At 44.0% G+C, this 25,284-nt stretch overlaps 1 protein-coding gene across 2 annotated transcripts; it reads right to left on the bottom strand.

Moving 5' to 3' along the window:
- Positions 1 to 1,636: 1,636 nt before the first annotated feature.
- DDX1 (DEAD-box helicase 1) lies at positions 1,637 to 24,588 on the bottom strand. Of its 2 annotated transcripts, none has more exons than XM_036434644.2 (26): positions 24,469 to 24,588; positions 21,964 to 22,015; positions 21,595 to 21,658; positions 20,434 to 20,463; positions 19,759 to 19,855; positions 18,530 to 18,577; positions 16,174 to 16,257; positions 15,870 to 15,953; positions 15,289 to 15,365; positions 14,637 to 14,709; positions 13,254 to 13,330; positions 13,008 to 13,130; positions 12,493 to 12,623; positions 11,919 to 11,979; positions 10,479 to 10,577; positions 9,322 to 9,411; positions 8,670 to 8,858; positions 7,977 to 8,028; positions 7,072 to 7,218; positions 6,005 to 6,096; positions 4,479 to 4,551; positions 4,299 to 4,371; positions 4,178 to 4,220; positions 3,339 to 3,434; positions 2,951 to 3,071; positions 1,637 to 1,966 (listed from the first exon to the last, which is right to left on the bottom strand). In XM_036434644.2, exons 1-26 carry the CDS (start codon positions 24,482 to 24,484, stop codon positions 1,836 to 1,838), a joined length of 2,223 nt encoding a protein of 740 aa, XP_036290537.1. In that variant the 5' UTR covers positions 24,485 to 24,588; the 3' UTR covers positions 1,637 to 1,835. The 2 variants fall into 2 exon arrangements, with proteins under 2 accessions (XP_036290537.1, XP_036290536.1); XM_036434643.2 differs by having other exon boundaries at positions 12,493 to 12,631; positions 13,016 to 13,130.
- Between the last annotated feature and the right edge of the window lie 696 nt (positions 24,589 to 25,284).

Genomic DNA, 25,284 nt, shown 5'->3' with positions numbered 1-25,284 from the left:
TTTATTTAGATAATTTGCATCTGTTCAAACTTGATCCACAGGGGCTGTTTATTTATAAGACCTGAGGACTACATCTGAAATAACTGTCAAGGATATTGTTTAATTTTTTAATTTATTTTTAAAATATATTTTATTGATTTTTTTACAGGGAAGAAGAGAGAGAGGGATAGTTAGAAACAACGATGAGAGAGAGTCATCATCAATCAGCTGCCTCTTGCAAACCCCCTGCTGGGGATGTGCCGGCAACCAAGGTGCATGCCCTTGCCTGGAATCGAACCTGGGACCTTTCAGTCTGCAGGCAGATGCTCTATCCACTGAGCCTAACAGGTCTCGGCAAGAATTAACTTTTAAAAAATGTGGCGGGTTTTAGTCATTGCCAAATGTACTTCCACCTTAAAGAAACTAAAGAAGGCTTGCACATGACTTACAAGTCTGGGTCTGTGCACCGTGATGGTGGTGGGCAGGGTGTGGGCCAGGAGAGGAACTGTGAGTGAAAACATGACAGTGTCAGGCCATCTCTATTGGCAGCACCGTTCACCACCGTGTGGGAGACACACGAAGACGAGCTTTCAATGCACAGGAGCAGGGTTTCCGTTTGGAAAATAAACTGTACAGAGTTGTTCTGACACTTAGTGTGAATGTCAACCAGCGCCACAGCGCACCCTGATGGTGACCCTGAAAAATGTGCGTTAGGGTCATTCGCTTTCACTCGATCCAGGAATGACAGTCGTAGAAGGAAACAATCTGAAACACGGATCCAAGGCTCCCAGGGAAACGTGATGCATATGTAGCAGGGAGAGGTGTAAACCGCGACGCACCATAAAAGGGGACCCCACCAAGGACAGTGGTCCAGATGTGGGCGAAAGAATGAAATTCCCCTCCTCCTGCCACACGCACCAGGCCTCAGTACCGGGAAGTGAGTTCAATGGTAATGCGTTTCCCACTGCTTATATATTTAGTTTCACCCAAGATTGTGTTTGAAGAAATATTTCAGTGCTCAGAGGTTTAAAACCATCGTACAAGACATTGTAACTTGTGCCCTTAAGAAGTCTCTAAGGTGAAAAAAGTTCCCAAGAAACTCCTCTATAAACTAATAAGAGTCAAATGGCACAAAAGAGCAATTGAATTAAATGTATTTCAATTTTCCCTCCTGTGCTAGGCAAGAAGGTGTGAGGAAATATATTCCAAATGACTGTGTTCAAGTGTAAGGCCCAGAGGGACAGTGGAATCGTCTTCTCTGTGAGCAAACCTCGAAAGAACGGATCTTAAAACGAAGGCGAACCTCCAGGGATATAGCTTCACTGTCACCACCCACTCAGCTGTCAGTCCTCACAGAACCTTCCAGCTCCTAAAACACCGGCTTCAGACTAGCCGGGCTGTCCTGCCTCAGGACCACCGGCCCTCTCTCGCCTCCCACTCTCCAGCTGCGGACACAGTAGTCACGGTCACCATTGCAAGCCCGTCTCCCCCGAGGGCGCTGCCTGGGGAGAAGCACCTCATCCATACTCACAGCGGCTCCACACAGGTCCTCTGCCAAGTTCACATTCCCATGGGCTGCACTTCATAAAACCACAGCATTCTTGAAGCGGAAAAGCTATCAAGTCACGTTAAAATAAGACACAGGCCTTCAGGAAAATAGAGTCATCACGTTTATTACTTTCATTAGGTTGCCGTTACATGAAGAATTCCTATGACTAATGTTCCATGTTTCTTGACATGCAAGAGTTAGCATTAATAGCTTAAGTTACTATAAATACCGCTGCCTGGAAGCAGTACAGCAGCTTTAGAGTTTTAAGACGACGGCCGTATTACTCAGATCTCCTCCGGTGTGAGAGTCAGAAGGTTCGGAACAGCTGGTTCGGAAGGTAGCCAAGGTGCAGGAAAGACGTCTGCGCCTCCTTCTCCAGGGCAGCCAACTCGTGCACTGTAGGTGCCAAGACGTCCACATGGCCTTTATAGTTTCCACCTGCATCGCACACAGAGCAGTGTGAATAGCCTGCCTGAATCAGCTTGTCGGCGATACTTTGGCTCAACTGCATCAGTTTAAACATTGCTTCCAGCAATCAAGTGTGCTACCGGGCAAGTTATCTCCAAAATGCAGAGTTCTAAAACATTAAATCATTACAGATCCATGATTTGGCCCCACTAGCAGCTGTCCCAATACCCCCGTCTGGCCCTCCCCGTCCTCGACCTTGATTGGGGAAAACACAAGGTTAGCCTGAATCTTAAAATTTCAGGAATGAGCGAAGGGCATTCCAGGCAAAGGGGAGGGTGGGCTGGTTACCACTGAACTAAGCCAAAGGCTTCTGATTCTTCACTCAAAATCACCACACTCATTCCCTAATAATTCTATAAATGTTCAACTACTCATAAAACATTAGCACAGCGAGAGAGGCAGTACACTGCTTCCTCATCACATACATCATCCAGTAAAAATGCCGTGGACAGGTATGGACAAGGGCTATGAGAATAATAAAGAGTAACATGCTAAAGATATACACTTGACATCCTATACAATAAAAAGCTAACATGCAAATCAATCAATGGGAGAATGACCGGTCACTGTGACGTACACTGACCACCAGGGGCAGACGCTCAACTCAGGAGCTGCCCCGGTGGTCAGTGCGCTCCCACAGGGGGAGCCCCGCTCAGCCAGAAGCGCTGAGCCAGGCTCCTGGCTGGCGAGCGCAGCGGCGGTGGCGGGGGGCCTCTCCTGCCTCCACAGCAGCACTGAGGAAGTACGGCAGCGCTAAGCCGTCCGACGGACATCTCCCGAGAGCTCCAGGATTGCGAGATGGGGCAGGCCTGGTTTGAGGGACCCCCACCTCGAGTGCATGAATTTTGTGCACTGGGCCTCTGGTTATGAAATAAAAGTGCTTCCTTCTTAAACTGATGCTCAGAGAGGAAACATTCTAATTTAAAATAGGACTAAAAGTAATTCAAAGCTTACCACCAGCTGCCCGTTTTTGTCCATAGGTAACTTTGCCATCAAATTCATCCACAGGTACCTTTATATCCGGCTCAACCTGAGAAATGGTACAGTTCAGGTGTTCTTCCACCTCAGAGAGCAACTAAGAAAGGGAGAGAAAATTTCATTTTGACAAGAGTTGCATTTTAGTAGCATTAAATAAAAGCAGGAAGCTGTACAATACTCAGTATAAATGGAAGATAGATTTCTAAAGAGTTGGACTCACAGTTAACAATTTATAAACTACAGCTAACATCATAATCAATTACCCAATACTGTCCCTCCTAAGTGACAACAGGTAAGTGCTGATATGACTTTTGCAAACAAATGCAGTCTAGTTTCCAACGGTAATAAGCTTATGGCATCTTACCTGCATCTCATTGTACCATATGGTGCAGCCACCATCCTCCTTGAGCCTGGTGTTATAACAGCCCTTCCCACGGCTGCTACACACATGGTACCAGACCTAAAGAGGGAGGAGGAATGAACGTGCATGGAGACCGAAACACGCTTGGATGCTCCACCGTCACCTTGTTTTTAATACTGTCTGTCCTCGAGGCAGACCGCAGGTGCGGCTGCTGCTGCCACCACCCAGTAGCTCTTTTTTTAACCAGGTCTCCCAAAAAGAACTCTTCTCGAAAACAATCCAACAGTTTTTCCAAAATGGATGTCAGTTACAGAAAGCAATTCTCACATAGAAACGAGGATGAAAAAGTACATATTGGAGAATGCTATATCAAGATGAGCATAAAAAGGAAGTTCCAATCTTTTTCCTAAGAAAATAAAGCAACAGCGAAATGAACAACTGGTTTGGGCAATGAATATATGGGGATTCTTTATTCTTGCAACTTTTCTGTAAGTTTGAAATGATATCGAAAATAGTAACTTACATTCTCCCCACCCCCGTCCCCCTCATAAAAAGTCTTCTATGGCACCATGCCACAGTTTAAATACATTTTGGTGAAAACAATTATTTTGAAGCTATTAGGACAAATAACATTTTGCATTTCTCCCTTCCAAACTTCATCCTACTTATCCATTTAGCGAACACTGACCAAAAAAAAAAAAAAAGGCTACAAAGAGGTTACTTATATTCCCTGTGAAACCAGATTCAATGGAAACGGGAAAATCCCGCTGCTTTTCTTTCCAACATCTGAAAAACATGTAGCAACATAAACCGTGAGTGCGATGCAGCACCGAGAGGCTTACCTTCTCTTTCTCCGTTGCCACCAGGGAAATGGCCAGGCCCATCCTGAAAGAGGTGAACAGTCTCGTTAGGCCCCGCCCCCCGCACAGAGGCTGCGAGGGGAGGGGAGGGCAGGGCCAGTACCTCTCAGCTCTGCCGACCCGGCCGATCCGGTGCACGTAGTTCTGCTTCTCATCAGGCAGGGTGACATTGATGACTGTAAATGAAACCGGTCATTACCAAGTGCCATGAGTTTCTAAATATTCTGAAAATATTAGTTTACTACTTTAAATTCCATCTACAGTATAAAAAGTGTCTTTTTACCGTAAGGAACACCATGGATATCAATTCCTCTGGCAGCCACATCTGTGCAAATCAAGAATCTTACGTCTCCTTTCTACAGAGAAGAGAGAGGAAGAAAGGCATTTATCAGCACATACACAAAAACATAAACACAAGACTGTCTTCCCACTGACTGAGAATTCCAGGTACTACTGTGTTACTTTCATATTAGAGACCCACTTAATCTTAATTCTCTGGGCCACCTCTTGAATTTTTAAGTTATGGTTCACTAACTACTGTAACACGACATTTAAGGTGAATAAATGAATGACTAGATTCATTTTGCTTTGCTTTTCTCTTACATCAAAGATATTAAACCTTAGAAATCCTGATAGGTAATTCAAGAGAAAAATAGAACAAACTATAAAAACAGAAGCATTATTTTTACCCGTGCATTGAAATTCAGAATACTAGATATTTTACCTCAATGCTTGTGAGGAAAAAATGCTAACGAGAAGGGGCAGAGAGTGCCCCCTGGTGCTCACTAAGGAAATACACATCAGCCTGGGATAGGGTCTGGCCCAGGCACAGCAGTCAGGGCTCTGGGGGAGGGGAATGGGAACACTGGGTTTTGGTCCAGTACAGTGGTCAGCAAACTCATCACCCAACAGAGCAAACATCAACCGTACAACGCTTGAAATTTCTTTTGAGAGCCACATTTTTTAAACTTAAACATCTTCTAGCGCCACTTCTTCAAAATAGACTCGCCCAGGCCGTGGTATTTTGTGGAAGAGCCACACTCAGGGGGCCAAAGAGCTGCCTGTGGCTTGTGAGCTGCGGTTTGCTGACCACGGGTCCCGTAGAATGCCCGGATACAGAAGGGCAATTCTCCTGAGTAAACCAGACCATTCCGTACGTTTTCCCGTCCACATCAATCCACAGCACGGGAACATAACCTGAAGTTCCCTCGCCCAGCTCTCTCCCCCGTTTTCCAGGGTGCGCCTGAGAGAATGCATGACGCAGGGAAATGAACACACTGCGATAAACAGTAAGGACTCTTGTGGGTGCAGGCTACTGACCTTGGGTCTTAAAGGGCTAAAGCCCCACCTACCTCATGACCTATTCATGTGCTGTGGCTGGGATGGTCTGCCCCAAACAATTAAAACTCTATTTAATTCTACAAAACCCTATTTTGACACCTGTCTGAAAATAATCCACACATTAAGTTTTCTATGGGCATCACTAAGCTTTTGTAAAGGCTCACAGACATTGTTCACCTATCTAATGATGCTTCTAAAAAAGATCTACCTGGAAGAATTTAACTAAAATTTTCTCAAACTAAAAATTCCTGTTACAGTAGTGTTGTGCTGACAGAGAATATGTCATTTATCACCTGACCTTAAAGATGACTGAGCACAGCCATGAATGGAATACACCAGCGAGGACAGAATTATTTTGAAATTTCTAGGACAACAGTTGCTTTATGAATAGTAACTGGAACTGATTAAAACCAGATACAACTCTCCTCTTTCGTAAGAAGGAAATGTAAACGATTTCAATGCCAATACCTTAAATCTTTCCAAGTTCTGCTTTCTCTCGTGAGGCTTTCGGTCGCCATGCAGACAAACGCAGGAGAACTGGTGCCCCTTCTTATCAGGCCCTGGGGGAAGGCAGATTAGTTACCCGTGGGAAACACTGGCGTGAGTCAGGCTATACCGGTACCTGATAATTCTACGGAAATCTACGACTGAGCCAAGTGCCACTAACAGGAACTCCCTGGCATTAAATTGGATGTTGCTTTGAATGACATTTTAAGCCACCTTCCCAACCTGCAGAAGTAAATAAAGCAGCATGCCAATGAAGTATATTAATAAGAGGAAAATACATGTGGACACCAGGAACTTCGCCTGTACCAAAGGAAGCGAAAAAAAAACAAAAAGTAGGTAAAAGAGGTTGTTCTTGGAAGAATCAAACAGGCACTAAGAAGCCCACGCCCTTACTACAGGCCACGCCCACAGCCTGCCCTCCTGAAGGTGTTCTACACCAGCGGTGGCGGTGGCCAACCTTTCGGACATCGCGGACCAGTGGCCCGCGGACCACCGGTTGGCGACTGCTGTTCTACACAACCGTTATCTGAGCCGGCGGCTGGGCCAACCTCTGCCTTTTAACAGACTCTAGACCCCGGGTATATGTTAGAGTGCTCACGCATATATCCCAATTTCCACCAGCCACCTCTTATTCTGTAATTTCTAACTCTTCTGCTTTTTCTCATTTCCCCCTTTTTCCTTTCTTATTTAGCCTTACGTAGATTGTTTTTTCCTCATGTATCGATTTAAAAGACAGACACGCTATTACTCAGGAGAGAAACTTGAAATTTTAACATTACTCCATCTCACCCTCCTTCCAAATGACATAGGTCCTTCACACTGTGACCCACGCTCACTGTAGTGAACGACCTTGTGGAAATGGTCTCGCTGCTTTTCCTAGGCTCATCTCACAGGAAAGCACTGTCAGCACACACAGCGCCCCACCCCTGCTTTCCATTCTGTGCACATTCCAGCCTGCATCACCCGCAGATTAACAGCCGACCGACTGAGGGGATAAGCACAACTTACTTCAAGTGAGAAAACCTCACCTCCTCCTTGTTGCATGAAATACTGCTCCAGGTTGTCACAGTCGATCTTGGTTCTACAGAAAATAATCGCCTGGTCCATCTTGTGCTCCCGGATGGCCCGCACCGCGTACTCCCCCTTCAGGATTTTAATGGCTTCAGACCACATCTCTAAATATCACCGAGGAGAACAAAACAGAATCTCAATCTGACTGCCATGGACACAAATAATTAGTCAGACTTACTGCTTAACTCACCTAAACTCTGCTTCAATGCGACGCCAGTTTGTGGGGTACCAAAGCACCTCTAACCATCATCCCTCCTATGAGGGACACATACACACACACACACACACAGAAAAACATAACCACACAATCTTACCTTTTGCCTCACATTATCGTCCCTCAATGTGCCATAAATGTTTAACCCCATTTAAAAACAAGTTATATACTTTCTAAGTTAACCTAAACACCAAAAAGTTCCTACTTCCCTCTGTGGAGTAAAGGCCGTACATCAAACATAGTTAGAAATTTCTTAGGCAGCAACCTCCAAATCTTTATTTTTCAATGGGAAGCTAAAGACCTTGTCTTTGTTATCTAGTTTCCTGAAATGAAGAATCCCTGGAATTCAGGGCCTATATAATATAACCGGTCACCAAAGAAAGGTTTCCTATGATCAGTGAGCACTCTATAATTTAAAATATCTGTAATTTAGATGCCAGGAGGCTAACATCTTAAATTCAGTCACTAATATTCCTCTAAGTTGACTAATATCAGCTTTTCTCCCATTTCTTTCTTATTTTTGTTGCTTTCATTTTCAGATTTCCTATTCTACTTTTATAGATCCCAGGAGACAGGGCATAAACACAGTAAAACATACAATTTGCTTTCACAACCTTTCAGCTGCTTTCACTGCCGTGTTTTACTTACCCGGACTGTTAGCGCCAGGTCGTGTGTTATCTTTCGCATGTACTTCATCCGTCTACAAACAGCAAGAGCACAAAGGGGCAGGGAGTGGTTTAAGCAACAATTCAGAACAGGCGTCACTTTTTACAAGAAGAGAACTGTCTTTATCTTTAGGCTGCACTTCAGACACATCTTTATAATCTGTAGGTAAGCGTTCTTCAGATTCAGAAAAACCCTTTAACTGCAGGTCTAAGGCTAACCAATTTGAAATGTAATAATAAAAATACAAAGGTCGTTTTTAGGACTTTGGGTATTCATTATAAACATACCCTTATATAATGGCAAATCCAGTAACAGTGGGGGGAAATGACATGATGGACACATGAAATTATTATTATTTTTTTTAATTAAGGCACATCAAGAAAACACTAAACTACTACTAAAAAGGAAATCACTGCATCTGAAATCAGGTCTATATTTACAGGTAATCCTGTTCATTTATAAAAATTTTATCAAAAGCAACTTTATAGACAGAACAGTAAAAGATGAGTCCATCGCTTACCCCATGCCCTAGAGGCCTAACGTTTTCCTAACCTGTTTCTCGACTTCTCTTTACTGAGGTGAACTAACTGGCGGTGTTAAGCATCACTAAGGGCCGAGGTAAAGCTAGTTTTCGACTGCTTTCCTCTGTGCCAACGGTCACAGACAGAGACTCACTCTGATGTGGTTCTTGCCCAGCCGCTCCCACAGCCGGTCCGCTTTGGGGTTCACCGGGACCACCACGTGGTGCACCGTGTCCGGGACGGAATCTTCGCCTTTTAGATCAACCCACGTGGGGAAATGCATGATCTTCTCAGACAGTTTCTTTACATCAAAAGAATGCAAAGTAGCCGAGCAAACAATCACCTATGAATAGGAAAGTCAAAGTTTAGATAAACTCTCATCGTATAACTGTAACTCCACCAACGATATGGATGTGGGCCACGACGGACACTACGCCTGGAACCTGAAGACAAGTTCAGTACCCGACTCTGCAGCAATGAGCGGTGTGGCTTCTGGCAAGCTCCTCTCTCTGAGCTCAGACCCTCTGCTGCCCCAGAAACCATGACTCTACTCCTCGGGGCACAACAAAACCTAAGTGAGATGAAAAGGTTTTGAAGATCTAAATTGTTAAGGTTCAGACTTAGCTAAAAACTTACAAATTTCTCTAACCTAGACTTTTTCCTTTGTGTGTATTATATAATCAAGTACTAAAGAGACGTTTCATAGAGCAGTTAATCAGAAAACACTAGGAGATGTGAACGTCAGACAGAAACTAAGCACTGATAGCAACGAGCATGCGCATGTCTAAGCCGTGTTGGACCTCTACCTGCAGCCTCTTCCCGTCGGAGGTGATCTGCGGGATCTGGCTGTGCATCCGGTTTATAAAGTCCGAGTAACCCTGGGAGAGCAGCCCGTCCTGCGTGAGACGCAGAGAAAAGCGTCAGTTCTGAATCAGCGTCTACACCTTTCTCTTCTGAAACAAGCGTGAAATGTAAGATGTAGAAACTCATTCGTACAGATATATATCCACGTATTTTTAAGTGATTATTTCCTCTTGGATCCTTATAGACAAGTTATAAGTTCAACTTTAAACCCCATGTGACTAAAATATGAAAAAGCTGGTGATACACAATCCAAACACCACACTTTAGTATTCATGAAAGAATAGGAGAGTTAACAGCTATTACCACATGTCCTAAGCATATGATTTAATATGGAAAAAACATAACACAAACACAAAAACCTGTTCTAAAAACTACTGCACCCCTCCTGAAATTAATCTGCAAGTATGTTGCAAGAGCTCAAACACATTAATGTTTTTTCATACAGTTTCATTTGCAACTATGACAGAGAGGAATAATTTGTAATGTGTAAAAAAATTACATCCACACAAAAATAACCATTTGGAAAGATAAACAAACCTACGCATCTAGTAACAAGAGCAGTAAAATAAACAATGAAGTATCCATACAACAGACCATCGGACAGCCTTTAAAAATCTTTTATGAATAACAACATGAAAACTTAACAATACTACATTAAAAAAAAAAAAAAGCTTTCCTAGTTTGGCTCAGTGGATAGAGCATTGGCCTGTGGACACAAAGGTCCCAGGTTCGATTCCGGTCAAAGGCATGTACCTTGGTTGCGGGCACATTCCCAGTAGGGGGTGTGCAGGAGGCAGCTGATCAATGTTTCTCTCTCATCAATGTTTCTAACTCTCTATCCCTCGTTCCTTCCTCTCTGTAAAAAAAATAAATAAAAAATTAAAATTAAAAGAAGCTTTCCTAGATGCCTCAAAACTTGATTTCAACTGCATAAAATAACATTTAAATAAATACAGAAATGGAAGGAAATATAGCAAAACTGGTAACAATGATTATCTCTAGATATCTGAACCATGACTGAATTATATTTTTAATTTATTTTACATATTTTCGAAAATAAAAGCGAACACTTTAAAAAGCAGAACATAATTCAACATACGGCTTCATCCAGGACCAGGAACCTGACTTGGGACAGGTTGAGCTTCCCGGTGGACACCAGGTCATCCAGCCTCCCCGGAGTGCCGACGACTATATCCACCTGCAAACATCAGAGAGGCACCGATGGGACCCAAGAAAGCAACTCGGTTTAGTTAGAAAAGCCCGAGAAACACATTAACCTGACTTGTGTGATGGCACCAACTACTCCACCTGGTCTCGACAGCGCATGTGCATAATGCTGCAACTTTAAGAGATTTTTTAAAATTAAAGAGCTCTACTCTGTCTCTCCAAAGCTGACTTCTGCGGCAGACACACACAGGGCTTAGGCTGAGCCAGAGGGCGGTGGGAGACACCAGGAGAAGAGAAGGTAAGATGGAAAGAACAGGCGAGAACGCCTCAGATCCCGAGCAGAAGGAAAGTGACTGCTACCGAGAGAGCTCGGAGCAGCACTGCCCTGACGGCCATGGAAAATGGAAGTGAGGAAATTTAGTAACTTAGGAAAAAATAGATTTGGGTTTAGGGAGCCAAGATTGGGAATGAACGTATTAAATATAAATATCTCTTCAACCACTAAAATATAACGTACTAAATAAGAATATACTAAAGCAATATTGCTATCTTAGAATGCCACTATCTTAACAAGTCCAACACATATGATTCCTTGCTCTTAACATGCCACAGTGGGTCAAATCTAAATCATTCGGAATGAAAGTTCTTCTGCCGGGCACCAATATAATGGGAGAGCATGTCTGCGCCCCTGGCTCAGTGCCAGGTGGCTGAGACTGACTGAGAAAACAGGAAGGAGGGAATGGAGGAGAAATGTGTCAGGAAGAGGTTATCTCATACATAGAAAGTATTTTATAAGGTCCTACCCATGTTTAGTTTCACCGAATTGATGAGCACGGCTAGCAATCTCTCTAATAAAGATCTGAGCTTAGCTTTGTCCTTTATAAGCGCATGGCCACGCACCGCCCTTAAGACCTCTCCTTACACGTCTCTGACCTCATCTCCCTCCCACTGGGCCAGGTCTCAGCATCCTCACCCATCCTAAGGCTCTCTGCCCAAGCTGCTTCCTTCTCTGCAGCCCACTCTCTCTCCATGTCTAGTCTTCATTCGGCCTCTTCTTTTTCAATTACTGCTCTCACTCCCCCCCCCCCCAAAAAAAGGATACTTCATTCATGAAAGTGAGGAGGGAGTTCCCAGCCGCTCGAAAGGCAGACAGACGGAAAGACGGACGCATGCCGGAGTCCTGCAGGAGGGGTTCGGAAGAGCCTACTCCGAACACTTCCGGGAAGCAAAGGCTTACCTGCTGCAGCCTGTCTCTGAACCAATTTACACTTTTTTGCCCTTGTTTCCATCTCTTGAAACACAACACAACTAGCTACACTGCCAAAACGACCGCCTCTGATGTGACTTTTTAAAAACCAGAAGCACAACTTACCCCATTATCCAACACGGAGAGCTGATCCCGGGCTGCCACCCCGCCGATGATGAGAAGCTCCCTGAAATAAATACACAGAACAATAATGCGGGAAAAGGTGAAAGCACGCTTCCTGTGTGAGCAGCACCCCTCTTTCCGGTGGAAATGCGAGCTGAGTAAGTAACGGAGGAGAAGCCACAGGAAAGTAGGAGGTAGGATGGACACACCCAGGAGCCTATGAATGCGCTGGTGTGGGGAAGCCAGCAGAGTGTGCAAGCACGGGCACTCACACACGAGCCTCCTCTCACAGCCTCCAGGGCACGGCCTCCTTTCAATCACCTTTCACACGTAATGGCTGAGTGCGCAGAGACCAGCTATGAAATAATATGTAGATACCAAGTTTTAAAAGCTGCCACAGGCAGAACAACTAACAACAGGGGGATGGAGTGGGAGGAGATTTACTGGTAATTTTTTCCGAATATCCTTTAGTTGTTTAAATTTTTCTCATTTAAAATGCTTCAAAAACAATGTTCAGGTTAAAAAAAATTGCCTTATGTCAAGACAATTAGATTTTGAACACAAACAGAAGCTTTACCTTAATTTTGGATTATCAACATATTTCTTAAACTGCTTGACGTTGTTCAGTGTCTGTTCAGCTAACTCTCGGGAGGGTTCGACAATCAGAGCTTTGGGTGCGTTGGGGAGGAACTTGGTCTGTGCCACCTGCGCACTCCCTGCGGGGAATAAAAGGGTCAGAGCACCTCCTAACCGCACGCACGTACCTTTATTCACAAAACACGCGTGCAAATAGGCCACTATCAAAATTTTAAACAACGGTCCAAAGTATAGGAGATAGTCAAACAAAACACAAGAAAGCTAAGATTGCCTAAATGAACTAAGGTTTCTTTAAATCTACTTGCAGAATTGCCACAAATAAAACACAATCAAGGTAAGATTGCCTAAATTTAGTTTTACTGATGTGTGCCTACACCAGCCAGGGGGCAACTAACTTGCTAAGAGAAGCCTTACCTTCTGGAGTTCCCACATGCCCTCCATCCTGAACGCCCCCCCCCCCGTATACCCCCCCCCCGTATACCCCCCCAGGCCAGGTGCAGTACCTGTGTGCTGTGATTTGACAACGCAGCTGTCCGGCGCCTTGGACAAACCTACAAAACCATCTTTTGGTGGAAACTTAAATTCTTCTTCACCAAAGTTGAATTTTAGTTCAGCATTCTAGCAGGGAACAAAGGAGAAAATGACAATTCTTAAGCTAACAGCAAATTAGCCAATACACAATAATGCCGAGCAAAGGAGCTGTGGTCACAGCAAAATTCTTCCTACTGGATTCTCACTCACCTTCAAAACACAGGCGGGAAAGAGGGCTTGGTTCTTCAAATGCGGTGGTATTTCAAAAGCCAAACCGAGGTCTTTTCCTTTAAAAATAGAGAGAGAGAGAGAGAGAGAGAGAGAGAGAGAGAGAGAGAGAGAGAGAGAGAAAGTAAAACTTCCAAAGAACTTATATGCATATATGCATAACCCACGGACACGGACAAGTGCGGGGGAAGCTCATGGAGAGAATTAAAGGGGAGAGAAGGGGACTTATGTAATGCTTTGAACAATACAGATAAAATGAACTGATAATTTACAACACAAAAAAGAAATTGAAAAGCCTTCTCTGACCACATCCAGTTTAAAACAGCACCCTTCCCCCTCATGCTCACACCACCCACCCACCAACCCACCTGCATTCTTGCTTCCCCTCATGCTACTGGATGGCTGTGCTGCCTAATGCCACCCTCTTCTCTCTCACCTAATCCTGAAACGGCACAGGGAACGGCTTACTTGATTTCACAATTCAGAGGGTATCTCAAACTTACCATGTCCCAAATTGCACAGCTATCATCCAACTGGCTCCCGCCTACTGCCAAACCCACCCACCCACCCACCGACCAACCAGTCTGTGTCCAACACAGCAAAACAGTGACACTGCTGACCAAGGAAGACGATGGCAATTCTCTACTCAAAACCCAGGGGCTTCCATCTCTCTAAACATAAAGTCTGCTCTGGGGAGAGTGGGTATGTATTGGGGGGGGGGGGAGGGGGAATGGTAAAATATGTACACAGATAATAATTTAATAAAAAATAAAATTAAAAAAATAAACATACAGTCTGGATGACGACCAGTAAGGCCCCAGCTGCCGGTCTCGCTACCTCACCGGTTTAACGTCTATCCCCTGCCCCAGGCTCAGGGGGCTCCAGACCCACTGGCCCCTCACTGTTCCTCAGAGACCCCAAGCACACTTTCATCTCGGGGCCTCTGCATTTACTTTCCCTCTGTGGGAAAAACTCCTCCAAGGTACCCCTCTGCTCATTCAGACTCCTACTCAAATGTAGGCTTCTCAGACAGCCCTCTCCGACCATCTTGTGTGAAACACCACCCCGTCCCGCCTGATATCACTCTGCATTCCCTTACACGGACTTAGCCCCTCCTTCAGTGCATCTGCCCCTTGACACACTGGGTATCTGTCAGTGTCTCCCCACCGTAGGCAAGCCCACAAACGGAAAGGTGTTTGCCTACTCCATGTTCTGCTGAACCTCTAGCACCTACCAGGGTGCCTGGCACATACCAAATGTCAGTAAGTATTATATTTGTTTAAAAAAATGAAAGTAGGGAGGAAGGATTGAAGAGGGTGAGGGAATGTCAGATATCTCTAACACAACCATCCAGAGAGAGCTTACCGTTTTTGGAGAATTTGATGTGTCCTTTGTCTATGTCTAGGTAACACCCGATGGTATCATGCATAGTGAATTCCTAGAAAACCAGAGAGTCAAGTGCTGTTCATAAAGCAAATCCATAAATAAAGTTCAACTATACCTGCATCACAAGTATGTGTTTCAAAATAACTCCATGAAGCTTGAATGTAGTCGTTAAGAGACCTATTATACTGGTAGCATTTCACACGGAACAGAAGCATCTGACGGGCTTTACAGAACCAAATGACTAACCTCATCAGAACAACTGTATCAGACAACCATGATGGCGACCAAGAAAGGAGAGTAACGTGTAAGTCAAAGCCCAAATCAAAACGGGGTCAACACAGAAGACAAAGCAATATGCCTTGGAGGGGCTAAGTGAATTTCATAACATTCCTTCCCTCAAGTCCAAATCGGAACCACTATGGAAAATACAGTTGTGAGTACATGAGTTTATTCTTATAGTATTTATTCTTATATTACTTACTAAATTAGCCTACCTTGCCCACCCCTTTATTCAGATAATCCACTTGAATTTGAGAATCATTTCTACGCCCTCAGTCATGTCATGACTGACCAACTAAGCACACACAAGAAAACTTCCTAATGCTATGACCAAATCAGTAAAACAACTTACCTCCCCATAGTTATCGAACTGTTTGTTATGGGATTTCTTTCCTGTTCCACCAAAGCCAAACCCAAACTTGTCAGTACCTAGGTTTAAAGAAGTATTTTACTTATGAGGGGAGATGTAAAATTAAAAGCCCTGCAAACAAGATTTACAAATTTATATTAACTGTGGTATGTATTCATACACACTAACTTGATTCTGACTTCACTCATATTAACCTATTCCTCATTTTACAGTTATAATATACTAGAGGCCTGGTGCACAGATTCGTGCACTGATGGGGTCTGGCCAGCCCACCCTAATCGGGGCAATCGGGGGCAGGGACCGGGCTGGTGGGGAGGGTGGGATGCGGGTCGTTGGTGGGCAGGCCTCACCTCCTGTTTGAACTCAAGGTTAAACTCCCGGTTAAGGGGACAATTTGCATATTAGCTTTTTATTATATAGGAAGGCTATTTTTTAGTACTTCAAATCTTTTTTGAAAGGGCTTGAGGAACAGATGTTATTTCATGTCTCTAAAACATAAACTTGGAATGGTCACAGGTTAACAACTCACAAGTGTCCGATGCGGCTTCCTCTGAAGCACTTACCGAGGTCTAAGGAAGCCTGCATGGAGGACCAGCCCACTCTGCACAGCCCCTGGTCATGGCAGGACACCTCGTAGTAGTGCTTCCCTACAAGGCAAGACGTTTAATGTTTTATCAGTTACGCACGTGGCCACTTGCCCACCGTTTCTCAATTATAATCTGTATGACCCAGATGAAGACCTGTAGGTAGGTCCTCCTGTCACATTAAAAGTCCTTTGGGTCCCTGCCATAAAGCTATGGTAAGGAAGTTCGTTTATTAGTAATTACCCCTGAGGTTTACAGGTGTGCTGTAAATGCAGCTTAATACCTTTCGTCAGTCCTTTGGTAGCTCTACACCCGTGCCACTCCTTCACCTCTCGGCTTTGGCAGCAAAGACCATCTGACCCAATGGCTGGATTTGAGAAAAAAGCACAGAACACCATGTCAGTACAGATGATGTCAGTCATGCACTCTGAAACAGTCTCGTTCATCTCACTAATAAGATAATGCCTTCGCTTGGTGTAATGGTCCAGAGAATGAGGCGTGCGGATTCCTGAGTGACAGCAACCTCTTGCCCCGGGGACCGGCCCCTATTCACCCCTGGAGGGCCTTGGCCATAATGGGGACTAGTTCCTCTACAGTCATCTTCCCCCAGGACAGGATTCTACCGCCACAAGCCCAGAAAGGAAGCAAAGCAGCTCCTAATCTCACTTGCATAAGAGCAGCTGTATCAGCAACACAGATGTGTTTAGTCAACTGTTCTCTTTAAAGAAATGGATTCCTAAGGGTGACACAGAACCCACTCCTAAGTACCTGCTGCTGTGATCTTATGCTAAAATTAGAGCCTGAGTGAATACCGTGCCAAAAGGAAAACAGGAACTGCGTCTGGCTTGCTCCCCAATCCATTAAACCACAAAACGTAATGAGGAGGGCAGGAAACGCTCCAATAACCAAGCCGGTAGCTGTTATACGCTAATATCAGAACGCTACAAGATGAAGCTTTATAACATACATCAGGCACAGTGCTCCATGGTGCTTAACAGCTTCAAGTAAATGGGCTTTTGTGTGTTCGTGTGAACCACAGAGAAACAAGACTCATACTCAGCCCCTGAATGTAGAATAAACCTTTAAAATGTACATTTTACTTCACATATCAGAAATTAAATTATCCAAAATAAACATTCTTACTCAACGGGTACTACATTATGTAAAACTGAACTTTAAAGTTCTCTGGCTATGGCAAATCCTTAATACTGTCATATTTAAGATTCTGTATGCAGACGTAAACTTTAATATAAATTAGACATCATGGTGGAGAGTAGCAGTTTGGGTGCTTTGGTTGGTTGTTTTGGCATGATTTCCCACGCCCACTCTGCATTTCCCTGCATTCTGCCTCTCTCAGCAGCACCTGGTGAAAATTCAACTAAGTCACCCTATTCTTGACACTGATCACTGATGACAACCCCACAGTGCTACTCATTCTTCATAATGGCTTCACAACGGTCCTCCCATACACCCGAGGCTTTGTTAACCACCCCTTAGCAAGAACATTCACTTTGTTGGCAGTTTTAACCCTTATAATGCTCCACCAAACAGTGCTGTATGCATATGCTATATACTGCCTCCTTCATTCCAAAGAGTTAGGCAGGGGTCTTCAAACTTCTCTCATTATGAGAATCACCTGGTGGAGGTGTTAAAACACAGATTCCTGATAGCACTTCTTATAGTTGGGATCCGGGAATCTGTGGTTTAACAACTCCACCAGGTGATTCTCATAATGAGAGAAGTTTGAAGACCCCTGAGTTAGAGCTTCCAGGAATAGATGTGTGTGTGTGTGTATTTTAATTTTTATAGGTAATGGCAAACTGCTTTCCCAAAAGGCAATAACCCATATAGCTTACCAATTTTTTGGATTACTGCCAATCAGATGGGTAACTTTAATTTCCATTTCCCTCTATCCTGTAAACTTGATCCTGGCATGTTTACTGCTATTTAGACTGTTCCCACTGTGAACTGCCTATTCCTATTCTTTGCCCACTTTCCTTATTGGTCATTTATCTCTTTCTTACAAAAAATATCTATGCAAGAACTCTTTAGTAGTATAAGGATTGTTTCTTTCATCAACATTGCAAGTATTCTTTCCATATTTATTTTTGTCTCTTGACTTTTCCCTGTAATATCTTTTCCACATATATTTTTTAGATTTTAAACAAAGAGACCTATATCTTTTATAATTTCTGAGTTCCTTATTTGGGTTAGGAGAATTTTCACACCCCTAAATTGGACATTAATATAGTATATACGTGTAGTGTATATACATATATATTTAAGTCTTAAATACATATATAATTTTTCCTAAATAGGAGACAAGTCAATTTCACGTTACTCCAGATGGATCAATTGGTGCTGAAACCCTTACTGAGTAAATCACCCTTTTCCCACTGAAATTGATATTTTTTCCTACATATTAACATTTTATATATACTTGGATGCATTTCCATTATATTTCATTGATTTATCTGTCTATTCCTATGTCTGTACTAAACTGTGAAACTGTAGTAACTACATTTTAAAATTTGGTGAATTAAATCTTTATTGCTGAATGTCACAATTTTTATATACTCAGATATTATTACAAGCAAGTTTCTGATTTATAAATGAGTTGCTAAAATCTATCCACTTACCAAAAGCAGATCCTCTGTCATATGGGTTCATTTGCCATTTGTTGAGCACTAAATGAATATAACAAGAGTTACTACAAATGTATGAAATTAAAAATACTTTGTCAAAAATAAAGCATATATTTTATATAATTTAACTCCTCTAGATTCAACTTTACACATTATTTTAAATGTACAAGTAAACAGTGTTGGTGTTTTATTAGCAGAATACTAATAAATTGAATACTGAAATTGAATACTGAAACAGTAATAATCGCTGGCCTATCGGGGGATGAAACTTCTCTCCTTCTGCTTCAGTGCACTTTGCATTTGATGGCATCCATCTTTGTCATAATCATATGACAAAGGCACTGATAAAATCAAGTTCTGGTAACTGAACAAGCTGACTTCAATCAAAATAAACATAACTAATATATCAAGATCTAATTATCATTTCATCATTGTTTTTTAAAAAGCAAGTCCTTCACCTCAAAAAATTCAGTACCATATTCAAAAGTCACAAAATTTTTCCTTACTTTAATGGGATCAGCATTTCCCTTTTCTAAAACACCTTCATCGTATATGGATATTCAAAGGATCATTAACAGCTATGGAGAACTCCATGTGTTTTCAGCCCAACTTTTCTTAATTTCTGATCGAATGATAGCTATCATCTGCATAAACCCCTTGAATAACGGAGAAGTAACTTTCTCTTGAGGTTCTCAACTTCAATTGCTGGCTCAATCTAGTTACTCAGGAGTTAAACAGAAGCTTCCTCCAGATTATTTCTCTTAGTCCTGGTCCCACTTTATAGAGGAATTGTTTCTCTCCAGATCCTTTCAAAGGTTTAACTATTCTCTCTTCCACTTGCGTCTCCATGTTTAAGTGTGCAGTTTCTTTTCCTCATAGGACATGATTAGAACTATTACAATTCTGGTTATCCTCTGGAAGCATTCCCGTTTATAATCATCTCTCATAAACACCGGTTTAAAGTTGTTACAAGTTTTGAAATTACTTTTAAATGGGCCAATGGATTAATAGTGCATATCCTATCTGTCTCACAATTCACTTACAAACGAGTTATGCTCTAAAATCTAAATGACATTTAGCATCCCTGCTTCCAGTGCACCGAATGCCAATACCACCACTCGGACCCTGACAATAAAAACCCACACCAAACCTCACACCTGCACATGCTGGGGGTGAGAATAACTAATTTACACAAAGGGGAAACATTACTACGCGAACAGTACCTGAAGCGCCAGTTTTAATTGTTGTTTTCCCCTTTTTGCCTTCCTGTTGGTCTTTCAGAGTTTCATAGACGATCTGGATAACTGGAATGCTGAAAGCCTACAGGGAAACAGTGGTTCCACATATCACCATTCCGATATCGATGCCAATTTACTAATCAGCATAATTACAGAAGTTATGCCTGCACGTCAAATAATTACACATATTTTAGACTGCCATCCAATCTGCCCAAACCTCAAATTCCAAGACAGCTGACTGAATGAAGATAACGGGAGCCAGCTGACAGCTCCAAAAACAAAGAACGGGAACCTGCAGAAGGAACCTAAACTAGAGGAAAAATACCCCCACTCTGACCAACTGTTCTCCAGGCGACGCCGCTGTGAAATCCGCCTCAATCCGCCTCTGTTTGCAATCTCGTTATTACTAGAGCCACGAGTGAATGTAAATACTGAAGATAAATGTAACTATGTCTCCAAGACCAGTTTAAAACTATATTCTTAAAGCCATACCTTACAGAAGTTATTTCAGAATAGCTGGCAATAAGACTATAAATAAGCAACCGTTCTGTCACATTCTGCAGGAGGTTGCTTTATTAAATATCTCTAAATCAGAACTACTGTACAAAGCTGCTTTAAAAATCAATTCTTAGAAAGCATACTTAAGTTTTTATTACTTACACCAGTTTTTCCACTTCCTGTTTCTGCAGCCTAAATGGAAAAAAACGTTGTCCATTAAAGAAGTCAATTTAACTAACGATACCACGTGAAAACCGTTTACACCCAACTAGCTACCTTGACTCTCAGGTTCCCTCAGTCAACTGCGGCTTTGCCAACCTTGCTGTTCCCTCAATAACTGCTCCCCCTTCCTTTCCCATCGCTACCTTTCAAACCTAAGGCCTCATCCTTCTAACCTAGGGTACGCCAAGTATCCAAACAGTATCAAATCTCTCAGAACTCTATTACCAAATTAGCCCTCACAAAAACACAATCCTAACCCTGTAACACACCCCTCCTTAAAATGTCCAATGATCCCCACTGCCAACATATACCCAATTCTTTTAAGTGACACCTGAGAAAGAGCCAGGTCATCGGAGCCACTGTGTACTTCCCATCTTCTCTCAAGTTCCGCCTCACCCGACACACATATTTTATGCTTCCCTCTAACTCAGTGGTTCTCAACCTTTCTAATGCCGTGACCCTTTAATACAGTTCATGTTGTGGTGACCCCCAACCATAACATTATTTTCCTTGCTACTTTATAACTGTAATTTTGCTACTGTTATGAATCGTCATGTAAATAACTGTTTTCCAATGGTATCAGGCGACCCTGCTAGCGGTTCTCAACCTGCGGGTCACCACATGAGGAACTGTATTAAAGGGCCAAGGCATTGGACAGGGTGAGAACCACTGCTCTAACTGAACTGCTCCGAGATCACATCTGCCTTCTAAGGTCATTCCTCTTTCATCCTCCCTTGTCCTAACTCTACTGCCCCTCCAGAAGAGTCCCCCTGGCCCCCTCATCCAGGAGGACACCGGCCCCACTCGAATCCCCTTTAGACTCTGCAAGCTTATCCGGGTGCATGGTTCTCTGGTACACATGATCTGTGCATGTGTATTATGGCGCTACTGGGGTGAAGCTTCTCAGTAACTGCATCTTACCGGTTTCCCCACAAATCCTACCTAGTACTTTGAATGCAGTATCTGTGTCCTAAATGCATGTAAATGTATAAAATTAATTGGGTGAAGATATCATCTTACAGCCTATCGAGTTCTCACAGTGGCTCACAGATATTCCCCACTGTGTGCCCCGGCTCCCAGCCCCTCCCCTGTTCAACATACCATAAGCACATCCCCGCCTCCCAGGATCAGAGGGATGGATTCTGCCTGGATATCAGTCGGGAGACTAAAAGAATCATATTTTGAAAAATTTTAGTTAGTAAAAATAAAATAAATCACCTAAGCTAATGAAGGCATGCAGGCATGCTAAGCTATAAACCTAAAAGAGAATTTTATTTGGTAAATACTACCAATCTTTTTCAGCTAGAAATATATCAAAATTTTAAAAAGGAAATGTCCTGTAAGTTAGAGAATCACAATAAAACTTAATTTCACGTACCCAACTACACCCAAAAAGAGCTGATAAAATCATGAACTGTTTCAGTGACAAAGCATTGCCGTTGCAGGTACAGTTAAGCTTTGTGTACTTACAGCCAATCCATCTCTTCCACAGCTTGTGCAATTTCAGGCATAACGCCCATCTCTGAAAATAAAAATTAATTTTAAAAAACCACACACACTAAACTTAAATCACACGGCTCCTAAAGTTATTGAGAGAAAAGGCTTTGAAGCGCAGCATCGTTCCTCGGCCCCTCCTGAGTGAGGCATTGTTGAAAGAGGGGAAGCTTTGGAGAAAGACCTGAGTTCAAATCCAAGCTCTCACTAGCAGTGCTCCCTCGGGCAAGCTACACAACGGGGCAGTTACCTACCCTGGAGGGGTACAGGAAGGTTACAGGTAACCAGTGCGGTATTGGTGCACAATTGCCATGGAATACACAGTAACCCATGGAATACATGTGTTCCCATGACTAATGAGAAATCTGCTGGAGTTACAGGGTTGGACCAGCATCTTGGTTGTTTCATCTGGAGACAAGGTGGAATCCTTGAGCCCAGGCTATGCGAGGACCACGTGACCGCCCTCAGAGCCCGAATTCACAGGCAGCCAGAATCAGAGCTCTGCCTACCTGGAAAGGCAGGGCCGGGTGAAAACGTGGGTAACTGGAAATGTCAGGTGCAGAACTGTTTAACGGTTTGCATATTTAATAATTCTACTTCAAAGCCAGTCCGAAGTGAATAGGCTGGATTACTTCTGATTAGATTTTTCTCGCTTTATCATTTCTCAAACGAAATGCAGAGGGTAGTGAGTTGGATTACTTACACCTCCTTCCCAAATAAGAAGTGCTTTTTAAGACTGCATTTATAAAAATGAAGCTTTCATTATTATTATTACTATAAAAGTAAACATTCCTATTAAAAATTAACAATATTCCCAAGCCCTCCAAACAACCAATTTGGAAAATTTGTATTTCTTGCAATCATTTGTGAAAAGACATAAAACAAATCCACAAACTGGCTATATCTATCGCAGGGGTAGCTTTGTCTTTGCATCAGCTGAGAAGAACCATACCGGCAAAAAACACAATAGCTATAACCCTGAAAATGTATATTATAAACTTCTTGATATAAACATAGCTGGCATCGGCGAGTATAAAAAATCTTTTTCAAAAGGGCTCTCCTAATTCCAAATCTGCCCAGGAGAATGCATAGACGGAAAAACTAATCATCAAGAGTTAAAGTTGTGTGTCCAAGCAGACCTTGCTAAGACTGGTCCCCATTAGAGTCTACCTGATTCTCTCCTAAAAAGCAAACGCGTTGGATAAAGGAGAATGACCGTCTTCTCTATGCCACATCCCGCCGGCTGGAACCGCCTGTGAAACTGCTATCCTGTGAGCAGCAACAGACTCTCAGCAAATCCCAGACTCCTTGTTCCATGTGGTCATGTTCCCTGCATGTCTGCTACAAAGCCATCTTCTCTTTACATATAACATGTTTAACCCTTACAGGAAAAAATGGGGATTTTCATGTTCTTTAATCCCACATGTCTTTTATTTCGTATCCCAGACTCTTCTAGCCCTTTACCCCAACATCCCTGAAATGTGTGCGCGTCTCTCCAAGAAGTGACCTGTAAAATGACAACCTGGACCGGCGCTGCACTCCTGGCGCTAAGGCCTTGCTTTAGGGGAGGGCTGGGGCAATGTGACCCACCGCCCAGCAGACGTCCCCTCCCTCCTACTGTAAGATGTAACTACAGCCACCTGGAATCCCAACTCAGGACTAAACGCGTGGAATGCCTAATGTGTTCACAGGAGAAAACTGAAAAAGAACAGCAGCATTTAAAGTCACCTTGATAGATTAAGAACATTAAAATGCAGGCCTGACTTGCACTGCCTGCCATGCAAACTTCCCACGTTTTAAGCATATAGAAGGCTTAGTGCGGCTTCTTAACGCTGTGCATAGGAATGATCGCAAAGGAAGAGGTAAACATAGCAACTGTCAGGCTCCATAAACGACCTCAAAACCCTATTTGGATTACAGGAGGGCGTCCTGCAGCGAATGAATGAGCATTTCCCAGCGATGAGCGCCTGAGCTCTGTGCATGAGGATGCAAACGCGTCCCCTGCCAGCTCCCCTACCACCTAACGCTGGTGTGGATCTGCTGGCGTTTAAGCAAACAAATCCCGGGTTTCCGCCTGGGGCGTTTGCTTTTGGAAGGATTTGGAAAAAACTGGGCAGAGGCGGGAGAGTCCGTTCCCAGCGGAGCCTCCTCGCCCCGCTGCCCGCCGGCCCGCCCGCCCGGTCCCGGGCTCCCCAGCGCCGCTGCCCCGTCCGCGGGCGGGAGGCTGCGATCGGGGACCCGCTGGCGCCGCGCCGCCGCCGGCCCCGGGCAGGGCGGCCGGTGCGGCTGCGAGGAGCGGAGGGAGCCGGTGCCCGCAGCTCGGAGCGCGCGGAGCCGCCCGCAGCGTGGACCGCGGGCGCCCGCGGACAGCTCCCTCCCGCGCTCCCGGCCCCGGGCCGCCCCCCCACCCCCCACGCAGGCCCCGCCGGTTCCCGCCGGCCGCCCGCGCCGCGATGGCGCGCAGCCCGCCCGCACACGCACCGGAGAAGGCCGCCATCTTCGCGCGTCCTCCGCCGCCGGCCGCGCTCCCTCCCTCCCTCCGCCCGCCCCGCCCCCCGCGCCACGCGGCGCCGCCCGCTTCCGGCCAGGCTTGCGGCTCGGCGGTTCCGGGCGGGAACACGGCCCCCCGGACAAGGGTTCCGGCGGAAGAACTGATTCCCCGACTCCTCCCCCTACTCTTTTCCTCCCCCATCCGCCCCCGCGCGGACCGGTTCCGGGGTCCTTGGCGGGAGCCGTCATCCTTAGACTAAGGTGACCAGATTCTAACATGGGTAAAGCGGGACACCACTGACGGGAGGGGAGGATGTGCTTGATTAAAAATTTGGTCTCTATGGAGCAGCAAGAATCTTCATAGAACGCAAAAATAGTATTGCAATATATTTTTTAAAATTTCAACATAGCCGAAACCGGTTTGGCTCAATGGATAGAGCGTCGGCCTGCGGACTGAAAGGTCCCGGGTTCAGTTCCAGTCAAGGGCATGTACCTTGGTTGCGGGCACATCCCCGGTGGGGGTTGTGCAAGAGGCAGCTGAAGGATGATTCTCATTGATGTTTCTAACTCTCTCTTCCTCTCTGTGAAAAATCAATGAAATGTATTTAAGAAAAAAATTTAAAAATAATAAAATTTCAACATAAGTACAGTTTACAAATATAATAAATTTTTAAAAAATTATAGTATTTTATTCTTTAGCATATTTCTCAACTGAGTGAATTCTAACAACTGATCAACCATGTGAACTTTGATAAGCAGTTCTCGATAATCAGTTCTCAACCATTATTTGTTATTATTAAGGTTTAA

The sequence above is a fragment of the Pipistrellus kuhlii genome, unplaced genomic scaffold (assembly GCF_014108245.1).
Source record: "Pipistrellus kuhlii isolate mPipKuh1 unplaced genomic scaffold, mPipKuh1.p scaffold_m20_p_13, whole genome shotgun sequence".
NCBI classification, from domain to species: Eukaryota; Metazoa; Chordata; class Mammalia; order Chiroptera; family Vespertilionidae; genus Pipistrellus; species Pipistrellus kuhlii.
This window is presented reverse-complemented; position numbering and strand designations above follow the sequence as displayed.

Coding starts and splice junctions, on each gene's coding strand:
- DDX1 (XM_036434644.2), bottom strand. Junction 7,219..7,976: donor ACCTGGCGCTAACAGTCCGG/GTAAGTAAAACA, acceptor GGTGATATTTAG/AGATGTGGTCTGAAGCCATT. Junction 3,435..4,177: donor TGGCAACGGAGAAAGAGAAG/GTAAGCCTCTCG, acceptor CTCCCTCTTTAG/GTCTGGTACCATGTGTGTAG.